This window comes from Leucoraja erinacea, chromosome 18 (genome assembly GCF_028641065.1).
Source record: "Leucoraja erinacea ecotype New England chromosome 18, Leri_hhj_1, whole genome shotgun sequence".
In the NCBI taxonomy this organism is placed as follows: domain Eukaryota; kingdom Metazoa; phylum Chordata; class Chondrichthyes; order Rajiformes; family Rajidae; genus Leucoraja; species Leucoraja erinaceus.
Genome location: NC_073394.1, coordinates 4,242,425 through 4,256,768, shown reverse-complemented (window position 1 = coordinate 4,256,768; position 14,344 = coordinate 4,242,425). Strand labels below are relative to the sequence as shown.

Below are 14,344 nucleotides of genomic sequence, written 5' to 3'. Positions count from 1 at the left end.
CTTAATGGGCCAAATGGCTTGAATCTGCTCCGACAACTAATGAATATATGTGTGGGATCGAGCTAGTGTACGGGGTGACTGCTGGTCGGCGCGGGGTCGATGGGCCAAAGGGCCTGTTTCTGTGCTGTATCTCTAAACTTAAACTACTAAATCTTTGTTCACTGTTTTTCCTTCAGGTGCGTTTTTGATCCCATACCTGATAATGCTGGCTTTTGCTGGGGTCCCCATATTCCTTCTCGAGACGGCACTCGGTCAGTTTGCCAGTCAGGGGCCGATATCTGTGTGGAAGGCCATACCTGCTTTACAAGGTAGAGTCTTAGAGTCATAGAGTGATACAGTGTGGAAACAGGCCCTTTGGCCTGACATGCCCACACCGGCCAACATGTCCCAGCTACACTAGTCCCACCTGCCGGCGTTTGGCCCATACCCCTCCAAACCTGTCCTATCCATGTACCTGTCCAACTGTTTCTTAAACGTTGGGATAGTCCCAGCCTCAACTACCTCCTCTGGGCAGCTTGTTCCATACACCCACCACCCTTTGCATGAAAAAGTTACCCCTCAGATTCCAATTAAACCTTTTCCCCCTCACCTCAAACCAAGTTCTCTAGTCCTCGATTCCCCTATTCTGGGCAAGAAATCCTGTGCATCTACCCGATCTATTCCTCTCATGACCATATACGCCTCTATAAGATCACCCCTCATCCTCCTGCGCTACAAGGAATAGAGACCCAGCCTTCTCAACCTCTCCCTAGAGCTCAGACCCTCTAGTCCTGGCAACATCCTTGTACATCATCGGTGAACCCTTTCAAGCTTGACAATATCTTTCCTAGGTAGGTATTCACCCACACAGGCAGCCTCTGATAACCACTCTCTATTGACTCAATAATGCACATGCCTTGTTGCATATTAAAACTGTCTTGTTTCCATTCTTCCTGCAGGCTGCGGGATTGCTATGCTCATCATCTCGGTCCTGATAGCGGTGTACTACAACATCATAATCTGTTACACCCTGTTCTACCTCTTTGCGTCGTGCATGCCTGTGCTCCCCTGGGCATCCTGTGAAAACAGCTGGAACACTGAAAATTGCAGGGACAAGCACAAGCTGCAACTGGGTAACCCACTGCCGAACCTATCCCTTGGACTGGTCCTATCTTCTGATCCTTTGGAGAAGGTTTAAACATGTAGCAACAAGACATGCACTAGTCTTACAGGGCCCGGCATGGATGCTTGCGAACAGAAACATGCCTTTAGAAGGACAGTCGATCCGTTAAACAATCCAGCAGGGACCACTGCATCTTCCAGCCACATTTGCTTTCATTTATTTTCAACCTTCATCCATGGCTGGCTAGCGGGAATTTGGGAAATGAGGTTACCGCTAGTCATTTTACTTCTGCTGTTATGATCGTTTGAATTGTCATTTTTAATATGCAGTCGCCCTTCCTTTGGGTAGGAACCAGTTACCTGATTGGAAGGTACACCTAACCCAGGAGACCATGAGATGGTGTCATTTATGAGCGGATTTTCACTGACGATTGATAAATTTATTGGAAAAGTAAAGAGGGGTTGGATTGTGGCTTTGCCAAATCGTAGTATTTTACAGCGTAGATAGAGTCTATTTGGCACATTGTGTACTTATTGGTTGCCTGAGAGAATAATCCATTGATCCAATCTTGCCAACGGCACGTAATGTTCTATTTGAATTGAATTGAATGGAATATGTTATTGTCAAGTGTGGCAAGTCACAGTGAAATTCTTTGCTCGCATACCCGAGGTATGTAAATAGTCGCTACATAAAGGGCACTTATAAAGTTACACAGAAATCCCTGCGGCAGTCCTTCTCCTCTTTTGTTCTCCACCCCCTCCTTAGGGTGGTCCCATTGTTCCTCCCCCACCCTCACGCCCCCCACGCTGGGTCCTCCTTTGTCCATTCCCCCGGCAGCGGCATCCTAACGTCCACATGTCCGTCGGCCAAAGATTCAGACCAAATATAAGCAGGTGGCATTAGTGTAGCTGGGGCATGTTGGGCGGTGTGGGCAAGCTGGGCTGAAGGGCCAGTTTCAACAATGTATGACTCTTTGACTTAATGACCGGTAATATATGAACTGTCATCTAACTAGTGTTAATTGCAGCTCCAGTACAACCCCCCCCCCCCCCCCCCCCCCCCCCCCCCCCCCCCCCCTGCTCTGATGTTCTATGCCTTGGCTAATAACGGACACCGCCTCATCTGCCAAATATGCGGGGCATGGTTTATTTCTCCTGTTTCAACCAGGAAATTGGCTGCTCCAACTTCAGAAATTGAGGATAGTTGAGACAGGTGTCTCTGGGGGTCAATGAGGCGGGTGACTGAGCATCATTTAAAAGATGTTTGGGCAGGAACATAGATAGGACAGGTTTACATAGAAACATAGAAACATAGAAAATAGGTGTAGGAGTAGGCCATTCGGCCCTTCGAGCCTGCACCGCCATTCAATATGATCATGGCTGATCATCCAACTCAGTATCCCGTACCTGCCTTCTCTCCATACCCCCTGATCCCTTTAGCCACAAGGGCCACATCTGACTCCCTCTTAAATATAGCCAATGAACTGGCCTCAACTACCTTCTGTGGCAGAGAATACCAGAGATTCACCACTCTCTGTGTGAAAAATAGACAGGCAAGGGCCAAGCGCAGGGTAGGTGGGACTAATGTAGAAGGGGTATCTCGGTTGGCATGGGCAAGTTGGGCCGAAGGGCCTGGTACCATGCTGAATGAATCTATAAAACTATAGGGGGCAGATATTTAATCCAGTTATGTCAAGCATACAGGTCACTTTGAGGAACTCCTCAAATGTTTAATGTTTCTCTGTCATGCTCCATAGTTATAATGTAATTCTTATCTGATTATAATGAAGGTCATAAAATGTACAGAGTCACGAACGTTCCACAAAATTGAGGGCGCAGGGCCAAATAATCGCCCCTTTCAATATTAATACAATAGGTATATAATGTTAATTTAAAAAAAGCATTTTCCCGTTAAGAATTGTAAACTCTTCATTAAGGATCACTACATTCCACCGCATTGGATTAAGGTACCTTGATATGATACTATTAAGGGCATCGTTAAAGCAATACCAGCCTTGCACTATTTCAGTTCAGTTTAGTTTATTGTCACGTGTACCGAGGTACAGTGAAAAGCTTTTGTTGCGTGCTGTCAAGTCAGCAGAAAGACAATACATGATTACAATCGAGCCATTTACAATGTACAGATACATGATAAGGGAATAATGTTCCATGCAAGGCAAAGCCAGCAAAGTCCGATCAAAGGTAGTCCAAAGGGTCACCAAAGAGGTAGATAGTAGTTCAGGACTTCTCTCTGGTTGCGGTGGGATGGTTCAGTTGCCTGATAACAGCTGGGGAGGAAACTGTCCCTGAATCTGGAGGTGTGTGTTTTCACACTTCTGTACCTTTTGCCCGAAGGGATAGGGGAGACGAGGGAGTGGCCAGGGTGCGACTCGTCCTTGATCATGCTGCTGGCCTTGCCGAGGCAGCGTGAGGTGTAGATGGAGTCAATGGAAAGGAAGGTAGTAGTCACCATGACCATGGGTTGGTCAACTAAATATAAACATAGTCTCTTAAAATATAGTCCCTTACTGTGAATGGATACAACTTTATTGTCCCATGTGACAAGTCACAGTGATATTCTTTGCTTTACTTATACCCAAGGTATGCAAAGAGTCGCTACACAAAGGGCGTCGACAGAGTTACGAAATTTCCCATTTTTTTAGCACAAACCAGTTTTAATACATTCCATTTTGTGGCCCCCCTTAGTGCTCAGTGGCCCCCTCCACCCCTCCCTCTATCTCTGCCTTAAATATATCCACTGACTTTGCCTCCACAGCCGTCTGTGTCATAAGATTCCACAATAGACAATAGACAATAGGTGCAGGAGTAGGCCATTCGGCCCTTCGAGCCAGCACCGCCATTCAACTGATCATCCACAATCAGTACCCCGTTCCTGCCTTCTCCCCATATCCCCCTGACTATGCTATCTTTAAGAGCCCTCTCTAGCTCTCTCTTGAAAGTATCCAGAGAACCTGCCTCCACCGCCCTCTGAGGCAGAGAATTGCACAGACTCACAACTCTCTGTCAGAAAAAGTGTTTCCTCATCTCCGTTCTAAATGGCTTACCCCTTATTCGCCGATTCGCCACCCTCTGACTAAAGATCGGCCATGATTGAATGGCGGAGTAGACTTGATGGGCCGAATGGCCTAATTCTGCTCCTATCACTTGTGAACTTGTAAGTCATTGACACACAAAATCAGAACTTTTTTTTTACGCTTCACTGGAATCTCCATCCCTTTTGCTGAATCTCAAAAATCATCTATATATTGTTTAAAATGCTCCAGGGATCTACAATGTAATTGAGATGTACCATTAAGATTCTAGCATCACTGGGCCAATATACAATTATGGTTAGTGTCTCCAAAGATTCATCTAGGAAATTAAATTAAATTCTCTTGGCAAATTTAATTAATTCTGAGCTGAGCTTCAGTGGGTAATCAAGCATCAACATAAAATTGTAACAATTTCAGTTGGGGAATATCTTTGAGACAAGCGCAAAAGTAAGTTTCAGGCAAGAATTCAGTGTGAAGAACTTGTAGAAGGCATGGTGGAGCAGTGGTAGAGTCGCTGCCTCACAGCGCCAGAGTCCCGGGTTCGATCCTGACCAAGGGTGCTGTCTGACAATAGACAATAGACAATAGGTGCAGGAGTAGGCCATTCGGCCCTTCGAGCCAGCACCGCCATTCAATGTGATCATGGCTAATCATCCCCAACCAGTACCCCGTTCCTGCCTTCTCCCCATATCCAGTGACTCCGCTATTTTTAAGAGCCCTATCTAGCTCTTGAAAGCATCCAGAGAACCTGCCTCCACCGCCCTCTGAGGCAGAGAATTCTGCAGACGTGATCTGTACAGAGTTTGTACGTTCTCCCCGTGACCTGCGTGGGTTTTCTCCGGGTGCTCCGATTTCTTCCCACACTCCAAAGACGTGCAGGTTTGTAGGTTAATTGGCTTTGGTTAAAATAAAAAGATCAACTGTCCCTAGTGTGTGCAGGATCGTGCTAGTGTGCGGGGGTCGCTGGTCGGCACGGACTCGGTGGGCCGAAGGGCCTGTTTCCGCGCTGTATCTCTAAACTAGATTAAACTCATGTGTGTAATCTGCACAGCATTCTGCAGTGATGGTGTCAATGAACAGTATAAACTTGTTGAACTAGAAGTCCAGAAATGCCAAGGAAACCAAGACGTTTAAACCATAGCTTGCATTATAACATGCATTCTTATCTTGTTTGCATCTTTTTTGACAAGTGCATAAAGGTTATCTCTCCCGGTTTAAGGCAACATTTGGACACTGAATTAATTGTCGCCACTCTATAACAGTCTGTGATTTGCGGCTTGCATTGGGGTTAGCTTGTATGATTGCCAAAATGTCTGCAGGCTGTATCTGTGATAAAAGACACATTGTAATTGAAAGCCATTACATTAATCTTTACAGTAATAATCATAAGTGATAGGAGCAGAATTTAGGCCATTCGGCCCATCAAGTCTACACCATCCAATCGTGGCTGATCTATCTCTCCCTCCTTAACCCCATTGACATGGGGGTTTTAAGGAGATTTTTCCCTTAATTTTTGACCCCAGATTTCCTTGATTTTTGGCCTTCTCCCCATAACCCCTGACACCCGAATTAATCAAGAGTCTATCTATCTATGCCTTAAAAATATCCACTGACTTGGCCTCCGCTGCCTTCTGTGGCAAAGAATTCCACAGGTTCACCACCCTCTGTAAAGAAACCCCTCATCATCTCCTTCCTAAAGGGACGTCCTTTAATTCGGAAGCTATGGCCTCTGGTCCCAGACTCTCCCACTAGTGGAAACATCCTCTCCACATCCATTCCTTGTCATCTCCTTAAATCCATTGATTATGGAGATAAATTCACACATTCCCAGCTGGGTTACTGCGCTCTGAATTCCTCCAGTCCAGGTGGAATAAAGTAGAATAAAACTGCTTGGGAAGTGAATTTAAATCCAGCCAGATTTTGGTTAGGGTTTATCAATGTCATGTATACTGAGGGACAGCGCAAAAGCTTTGCTATTCAATTTGATCAGGTAATGAATGATCATTGTCCAGAACTTTGACACATAGAAACATAGAAAATAGGTGCAGGAGGCGGCCAAACCGCCATTCTTTGAGCCAGCACCGCCATTCTTTGCGATCATGGCTGATCGTCCCCAATCAATAACCCGTGCCTGCCTTCTCCCCATATCCCTTGACTCCACTAGCCCCTAGAGCTCTATCTAACTCTCTCTTAAATCCATCCAGGGACTTGGCCTCCACTGCCCTCTGTGGCAGGGAATTCCACAAATTCACAACTCTCTGGGTGAAAAAGTTTTTTCTCACCTCAGTCTTAAATGGCCTCCCCTTTATTCTAGGACTGTGTGCCCCTGGTTCTGGACTCGCCCAACATTGGGAACATTTTTCCTGCATCTAGCTTGTCCAGCCCTTTTATAATTTTATATGTTTCTATAAGATGCCCCCTCATCCTTCTAAACTCCAGTGAATACAAGCCTAGTCTTTTCAATCTTTCCTCATATGACAGTCCCGCCATCCCAGGTATCAATCTCGTGAAAGAAAGGTAACTTTGATGACAGGGGACAAGAAAAATGTTTTAACCCAGAGAGTTGTCAATTTGTGTAACTCTCCGCCTCAGAAGGCAGTGGAGGCCAATTCTCTGGATGTTTTCAAGTGAGTGTTCAATATAGCTCTTAGGGCTAACAGAATCAAGGGATCTGGAGAGGGCAGGAACGGGTTACTGATTTGGGATGATCAGCTATGATCATATTGAATGGCGGTGCTGGCTCAAAGGGCCAAATATCCTACTCCAGCACCCATTTTCTATGTTTCTAAGTTAATATTAAACCTAAATGAAATCAAGTCAAACTCGTACAACAGGTAGAACAAAGGGGAAGATACAGAGTGCAGAATATAGTTCTCAGCATTGTAGCGCATCAGTTCCAGAGACAAAGTCCAATGTCCGCAATGGGGTAGAGGTGAATCGGACAGTACCCTAGCTTATGGAAGGACCGTTCAGAAGCGCGATAACAGAGGGGAAGTAGCTGTTCCATTTTTGCAAAGACTTGTAAGAGAAAAGATGCAGGAAGATTGTTCCCGATGTTGGGGAAGTCCAGGACAAGGGGTCACAGCTTAAGGATAAAGGGGAAATCCTTTAAAACCGAGATGAGAAGAACTTTTTTCACACAGAGAGTGGTGAATCTCTGGAATTCTCTGCCACAGAAGGTAGTTGAGGCCAGTTCATTGGCTATATTAAGAGGGAGTTAGATGTGGCCCTTGTGGCCAAGGGGATCAGGGGGTATGGAGAGAAGGCAGGTACGGGATACTGAGTTGGATGATCAGCCATGATCATATTGAATGGCGGTGCAGGCTCGAAGGGCCGAATGGCCTACTCCTGCACCTAATTTCTATGTTTCTATGTTTCTAAATATATTCTATTGATGCAGAATTGAGAGATCTAAAGTGAAAATATTTAAGTAGGCTTGGACTCAAAAAGCTGGAGTAACTCAGCGGGACAGGCAGCATCTCTGGAGAGAAGGAATGTGTGACATTTCGGGTCGAGGTCCGAAGAAGGGTCATGACTCGAAACGTCACCCATTCCTTCTCTCCAGAGATATTGCCTTTCCCGCTGAGTTACTCCAGCATTCTGTGTCAACACAGATACACTCAGTTCAAACTCAGTGCAACAGATAGAGCAGTTCTTCAGACTGGTTGGGGATAGGGGAAACGAGAGATCTAGCCAGGATGGAGAGAGATCTGGCAGCGTCTCTGGAGAGAAGGAATGGGTCGGGCAGACTTAACTTCGTTTGGTTTTGGATCCGTAGCACAAATTCTGACCCCAATACGGGATTATGAAATAACGACCTCGTTCCAAGGTAGCAAAGGCTGAAGTGAGAGGTGGAATTTCTCCACAGTTGTTAAAAGGGGTGACTTTCTGGAGTTGAATTAAGAATCTGTAAAATCTCTGCCTTAAAAATATCCATTGACTTGACCTCCACAGTCATCCACCCTGCATAGTTGGCCCCTCCATCTGACCCATGACAAAATTGATTTGCTTGAGTAGCTTACAACTTGGTGGTATGAATGTGGAATTCGTCAATTCTAGGTGATTTCCACTATCAATCCCCACCCCATCTCCCTTGCCAGCTTCCTCCACCCTCGTTGTTCAACTAGTTCCACAGTTCCCCACATCAGATCACACCTTTTCGCTAGAAAAGAGACAAGGAGGAATGTCTTCAATCAGAGGGTGGTGAATCTGTTGAGTTCATTGCCACAGGCGGCTGTGGAGGCCAAGCCAATGGATTGATTGATAGATTCTTGATTAGTACGTGGTGTCTGGGGTTATGGGGAGAAGCCAGGAGAATGGGGTTGGGAGGGAAAGATAGATCAGCCACGATTGAATGGGTGGTGTAGACTTAAGGGGCAAAAGAGACTGAGATGAGAAAAACATTTTTAACATAGAGAGTGGTGAATCTCTGGAATTCTCTGCCACAGAGGGTAGTTGAGGCCATTTCATTGGCTACATTTAAGAGGGAGTTAGATGTGGCCCTTGTGGCTAAAGGGATCAGAGGGTATGGAGAGAAGGCAGGTACGGGATACTGAGTTGGATGATCAGCCATGATCATATTGAATGGCGGTGCAGGCTCGAAGGGCCGAATGGCCTACTCCTGCACCTATTTTCTATGTTTCTAAATCTTTTCCTATCACGTATTAACTCCCCTAGCCAACTTACCGCACTACCTTGCCTGAAATTACCTGTTGCTGGCCCCAATTTTTTCTAGTCTTGTCTCGTCTCCAGCTCGCTCCTCCCCATCACCCTCCTCCCCCACCCCTTACGTGAAGAAAGAGTCCGACCCAAAACATCACCTATTCACTTTTCTCCAGAGATGCTGCCTGACCCGCTGAGTTACACCAGGGATTTGTGTTCACCTTTGGTACCAACCAGTATCTGCATTTCTGTGTTTCCACGTCTTGACTTGGGAACTGGATGTCACTGCATTAATTGCAGACAGACATGTGCCAAAAAAGAAATAAATAATAAATACCGCCCCCTGTAGTTTGTCCTGGAACTTGCTGCAATCTTAATGATGCATCTCATTAATTTATTCACAGAATTCAAAATCTTAAACCGTAGGAAAATGAAGGCTACTAACTTTGGAGATCAGAGTGTAATGTAAATCTAATGAGGGTTAAAGATATCGGCTATCAGATAACAGCAGACAGTAATGCATTCCAAGTTTGTTCACTCATATTCAAAACATGCTTGAAGTTCAAAGGTAATGCTTAATGCCTTTGTTATTGATTTTAAAGCATATTTGATTATGTAAAAATGCAATGCTTTGTATTGTACATATATTTTAATGCATGCATCATGCTCTTTGTCTTTGACACACGAATGCATTGAACTGCATAAAATCCTGCATGTTTGCATCTCTGATTTGGAAACAAAAAGGGCTGTACTGTGAGATGATTTAATGCTGTCAATACAAGACTTGGTGGTGGCTCACAATTGTGACGTTGATTCAAAAGTCTTATTCCAAAGACGAGCACGTGATCAAGCCTGGCTTTTTCCCCCTCATTAACGAAGGAATGCTGCTATGTCAAGCCCTACAAAATCCATCTGCTCGCTCGGGTAGATGGATCCCATATGAGAGCTTGGGGAACTCTCACTGACATTTGAACAAATGCTCTTGCCTTACCCTGCATCATAATAGCCCTGTCCCACGGTATGAGTTCATTCCAAGAGCTCTCCCGAGTTAAAAAAAAAAAAAAACTCGGGGTAAGCACGGAGAATGAACGTAGCGGGTACGTCGGAGCTCGGGGACATCTCTTAGCGGCTCGTAACGCTAACGGCAGGTACTCAGGAAGACTCGCTAACGGCAGGTAAGCACGGGAAGACTCGTGAAGATTTTTCAACATGTTGAAAAATGTCCACGAGAGCCCCGAGTACCGACGAGCGGATATTACCGTAAATCTCCGCGTTCGAATCGGGGCAAACTCGGGAGAGCTCTTGGAATGAACTCGTATCGTGGGACAGGGGTTTAACAGAGATTATACATTTTTTGTTATGTGCGGGATCTTCCGCGTGCAAGTTGGCTGCCTGATTCCCCCCCCATTACAACATTTAGCGGCACGGTGGCGCAGCAGGTAGAGCTGCTGCCTCACAGCGCCAGAGACACGGATCGGATCCTGACCTCGGGTGCTATCTGCGTGTGTGGAGTTTGCACGTTCTCCCTGCGACCACGTGGGTTTCCAGTCTCCCCCCACATCCCAAAGACGTGCGCATGTGTAGGCTAATTGGCCCACTGTAAATTGCCCCTTCGTATGTAGGGAGCGGAGGAGAGAGTGGGCTGATGCAGAACTAGCGGCAAAGGGGCGATTGTTGGTTGGCATGGACTTGGTGGGCTGACGGGTCTCTTTCCTTGTTGTACCTCTAAAAAAAAAAAACCACACTGGCATTTTAAAGCATATTACGTGCAAAGTGCTTCTGGGATGTCTTGCAACCACGAAATATGTTTTGTAGATGCAAGACCCACTCTAATTAAACGCCCGCTATATTCGCACATCACGGGAAACTTTTTCACATTCTATTGGGAATATCAAAGTATTGGCCAGACCAAAATTGGACCTTGACTGTTCACACGGAGAGACAGACCGACTGAGATTCTGCAGTCAGGAATTTACCAACTTTCATTTTTAGAGGGATCATGATTTTTGACATTTTTATGCCGTAAAAGTTCCTGAGATTATATTTTCCCAGTTCTCAACTGAGTTGTAAAATGTATATGATAACATTACTTTGCAGGCCTTGTTACAGGCTGCTATCAATGTTCTCCGTCCAAATATTATTTTAAACGGGTCGATGCTAAAATGCTATCGAAGCAACTTTATGCCGTCTTGTGGCATGTTGGTACCCGTCAAGATGACTCTTTCCCTCCTAACCCCATTCTCCTGCCTTCTCCCCATAACCCCTGACACCTGTAATAATCAAGATTCAATCTATCTCTGCCTTAAAAATATTCAATGCCTCCTGTGGCAAAGAATTCCACAGATTCGCCACCCTCTGACTAAAGAAATTCCTCCTCATCTCCTTCCTAAAAAAACATCCTTTAATTCAGAAGCTATGACCTCAAGTCCTAGACTCCCCCACTAGTGGAAGCATCCTCTCCACATCCACTCAATAGAAACATAGAAATTAGGTGCAGGAGTAGGCCATTCGGCCCTTCAGCCTGCACCGCCATTCAATATGATCATGGCTGATCTGACAACTCAGAAATCCCGTACCTGCCTTCTCTCCATACCCCCTGATTCCTAAAAGGGCCACACATCCTCTTAAATATCAAGAAGCTCAACTACCCCTGTGGCAGAAGTCCAGAGATTCCCCCACTCTCTGTGTGAAAAAAGTTCTTCTCATCTCGTTTAAAGGATTTCTCCCCTTATCCTTAAGCTGTGCAGCTCAAGGATACCTCAAGGTACCTCCAAGCCTTTCACTATTCCAGTGATCTCAGAACAGTCCAGATAAATTTGGTGAAGAACAGAATATAATGTAGTGTTGACCACACTGTGTGAAACAATACATGACCTTTTTTCACTACAGGATATTTACCCAATTGTATTACACAATGTACTTCACAATGCTAACCACATACGATGTTATACCATTTTAAGATATGATTTTACCTTGTGAAAACCACACAATGTTATGTGGTATTCACCGCAAAGTGTTGAAACGTATTGAAATTAATCATGTATTACCTCCTTTGCTCAGTCCACCTTGGCCTACACCGTCTCCCGGGTTGCCAAACATATTAACTCCCATTCCCATTCCCACACTGACCTTTCTGTCCTGGGCCTCCTCCACTGTCAGAGAGAGGCCCAGCGCAAATTGGAGGAACAGCATCTCATATTTTGTTCGGGCAGCTTTCACCCCAGAGGTATGAATATTGATTTCTCAAACTTCAAGTAACCTTTGCATTCCTCCCCTCCCCGCCCCGCTCCCCACCCTAGTTGTCCTGCTAGTTTCACTGTTCGTATCCCTACGTTATCACCTCTTCCACAGCCAACACTGGACCATTGTGGGCTCCACCATTCCCCCAGTCATCGGTGCCGGCTCTGATTTGTCCTGTACCACCTCGTACCTCTGGCTTTCCTCTCCCCTGAATCTCGGTCTGAAGAAGGGTCTCGACCCGCAACATTACCTACACCTCTTCTCCGGAGATGCTGCCTGACTCGCTGAGTTACTCCAGCATTTAGTGTCTATCTTCAGTGTCAGCCAGCACCTGCAGTTCCTTCCCACATTGTTTGATATAGTTGCCTGGTATAACATCACGTGGTATGTATGTTATAGTAAGAACACTGTCGTTTGTGCCGTAATAGTCATGTCATAAGCAAGCATGTCAATACTTTGGTATTTACAGTAATATGCAATGTGAATTTTGTTCCAAAGTGTGCAGAAAGGTGTTTGACAAATATTGTTATTAGCCTACTCCTGCACCTATTTTCTATGTTTCTATGTTTCTGCGTGATAAATTGTACACGATGTAATGAAACACATGTTATACTGTTATAGGGCATGTTCAAGCTCAAGTTCAAGTTTATTTGTCACATGCACCATGAGGTGCAGTGGAATGAATTCATCATGCATCACTTAATCTTGCAGGCTTTACCCCACCTTTCATTCTACGATGTTGCATCCATATCTGCAATGATAGACACAAAGTGCAGGAATAAGTCAACGGGTCAAGCAGCCTCTCGGGAGAAAAGTGGCCAAGCAACCCTTCTTCAGATACGAAACGTCACTTATCCATTTTCTCCAGATTTGCTGGCTGACTCATTGAGTTACTCCTGCCCACTCTGTGGCCATCTTTAGTGGAAACCAACATCTGCTATTCCTTTTTGTTAAATGCAACATTGTGTAACATTTTGCATGGCCACCATGGTGCATCACATGCTATTGCCATTGTTATTTGGGTTGGGAATCAGGCCATTGGGCTCCCCCTATGCCCACTCCCACCAGCCCATCAGTATTAATCTCATCTTCTCTCACCTGGACCATTGCCTTCTGCTCAGAGATTGAAATGCTTACCTGGTCATTTTGAAAATGCAGTCATTGGCTCCAATGCAATCTCTAGCTCTCTGTGGCAGTGCATTCAAGGTACACATCACCCTCTGGGTGGAAAAGTTCCCCCTCAGACCTCCTGTATATCCCCCACCCCTTACCCTAAAACCATGTTCTCCAGTTTTATCTACCTCTGATGTGGGGCGAAAAGTTTCCTGAAGTCTCCCCTATCTTTACCTTCGATCATATCCCATCATAATATCTCCACCCCTCCCCCCCCCCCCCCCCCCCCCCCCCCCCCAACTCACCCCAACTTTATTTTACTTGGTGAAAGGCACTGTGGTCCATCCAGCTTTTGTCATAAGACATGCCACACCCCACAGAGCACTATACATTCCACAGTAGATCACAGTGTGGGGGCACTCTGCACTTTTAGTCGACTTAGTCGACACAAATCGAAATCTTTCATCATACACGGGAATTTTACAAATCACCCGGGAATCCATGACGTTAAGTTTCCTTCATGTGGCTCCGCAGAATTAGGCCATTCGGCCCATCAAGTCTATTCCAACATTCAATCATGGCTGATCTATCTGTCCCTCCTAACCCCATTCCCCTGCCTTCTCCCCATAATCCCTGACACCCGTACTAATCAAAGCTTTATCTATCTCTGCCTAAAAAAATATCCACTGACTTGGCCTCCACAGCCTTCTGTGGCCAATAATTCCATACATTCATTGCCCTCTGACGAAAGACATTTCTCCTCATCTCCTTCCCAATCATCTCGTCACCTCATCGCGTCCTTTCATTCTAAGACTATGACCTCTAGCCCTAGATTCTCCCACCAGTGGGAACACACTCTCCACATCCACTCCGTCCGAGCATTTCACTATTCTATATGTTTCAATGATGTTCCCCCTAAATCTTCTAAACTCCAGCGAGTACAGGCCCAGTGACGATAAACGCTCACCATAGTCAAACCTACTCATCCCTGGGATCATTCTTGTATACCTCCTCAGGAGCCAGCATGTCCTTCCTCAGATACGGTGCCCATAATTGCTCACAATATTCCTAATGCCTCCAGACCAGCACCTTATACATCCCTGGTTTTGTATACAAGCCCTCTTGAAATAAATGCTAGCAATGCCCTAATACCCTTCTTCTCCATACCCCATTCA

The 14,344-nt window shown here is 45.6% G+C and overlaps 1 protein-coding gene across 1 annotated transcript in view; it reads left to right on the top strand.

The window, feature by feature from the left end:
* The window catches only part of slc6a5 (solute carrier family 6 member 5), a 77,208-nt gene that overhangs the window by 18,322 nt on the left and 44,542 nt on the right, over positions 1–14,344 (top strand). Inside the window, exons 4-5 of the mRNA XM_055649176.1 lie at positions 177–308; positions 939–1,112. Coding sequence (XP_055505151.1) covers positions 177–308; positions 939–1,112 — 306 coding nt within the window. The remainder of the gene's footprint in view (positions 1–176; positions 309–938; positions 1,113–14,344) is intronic.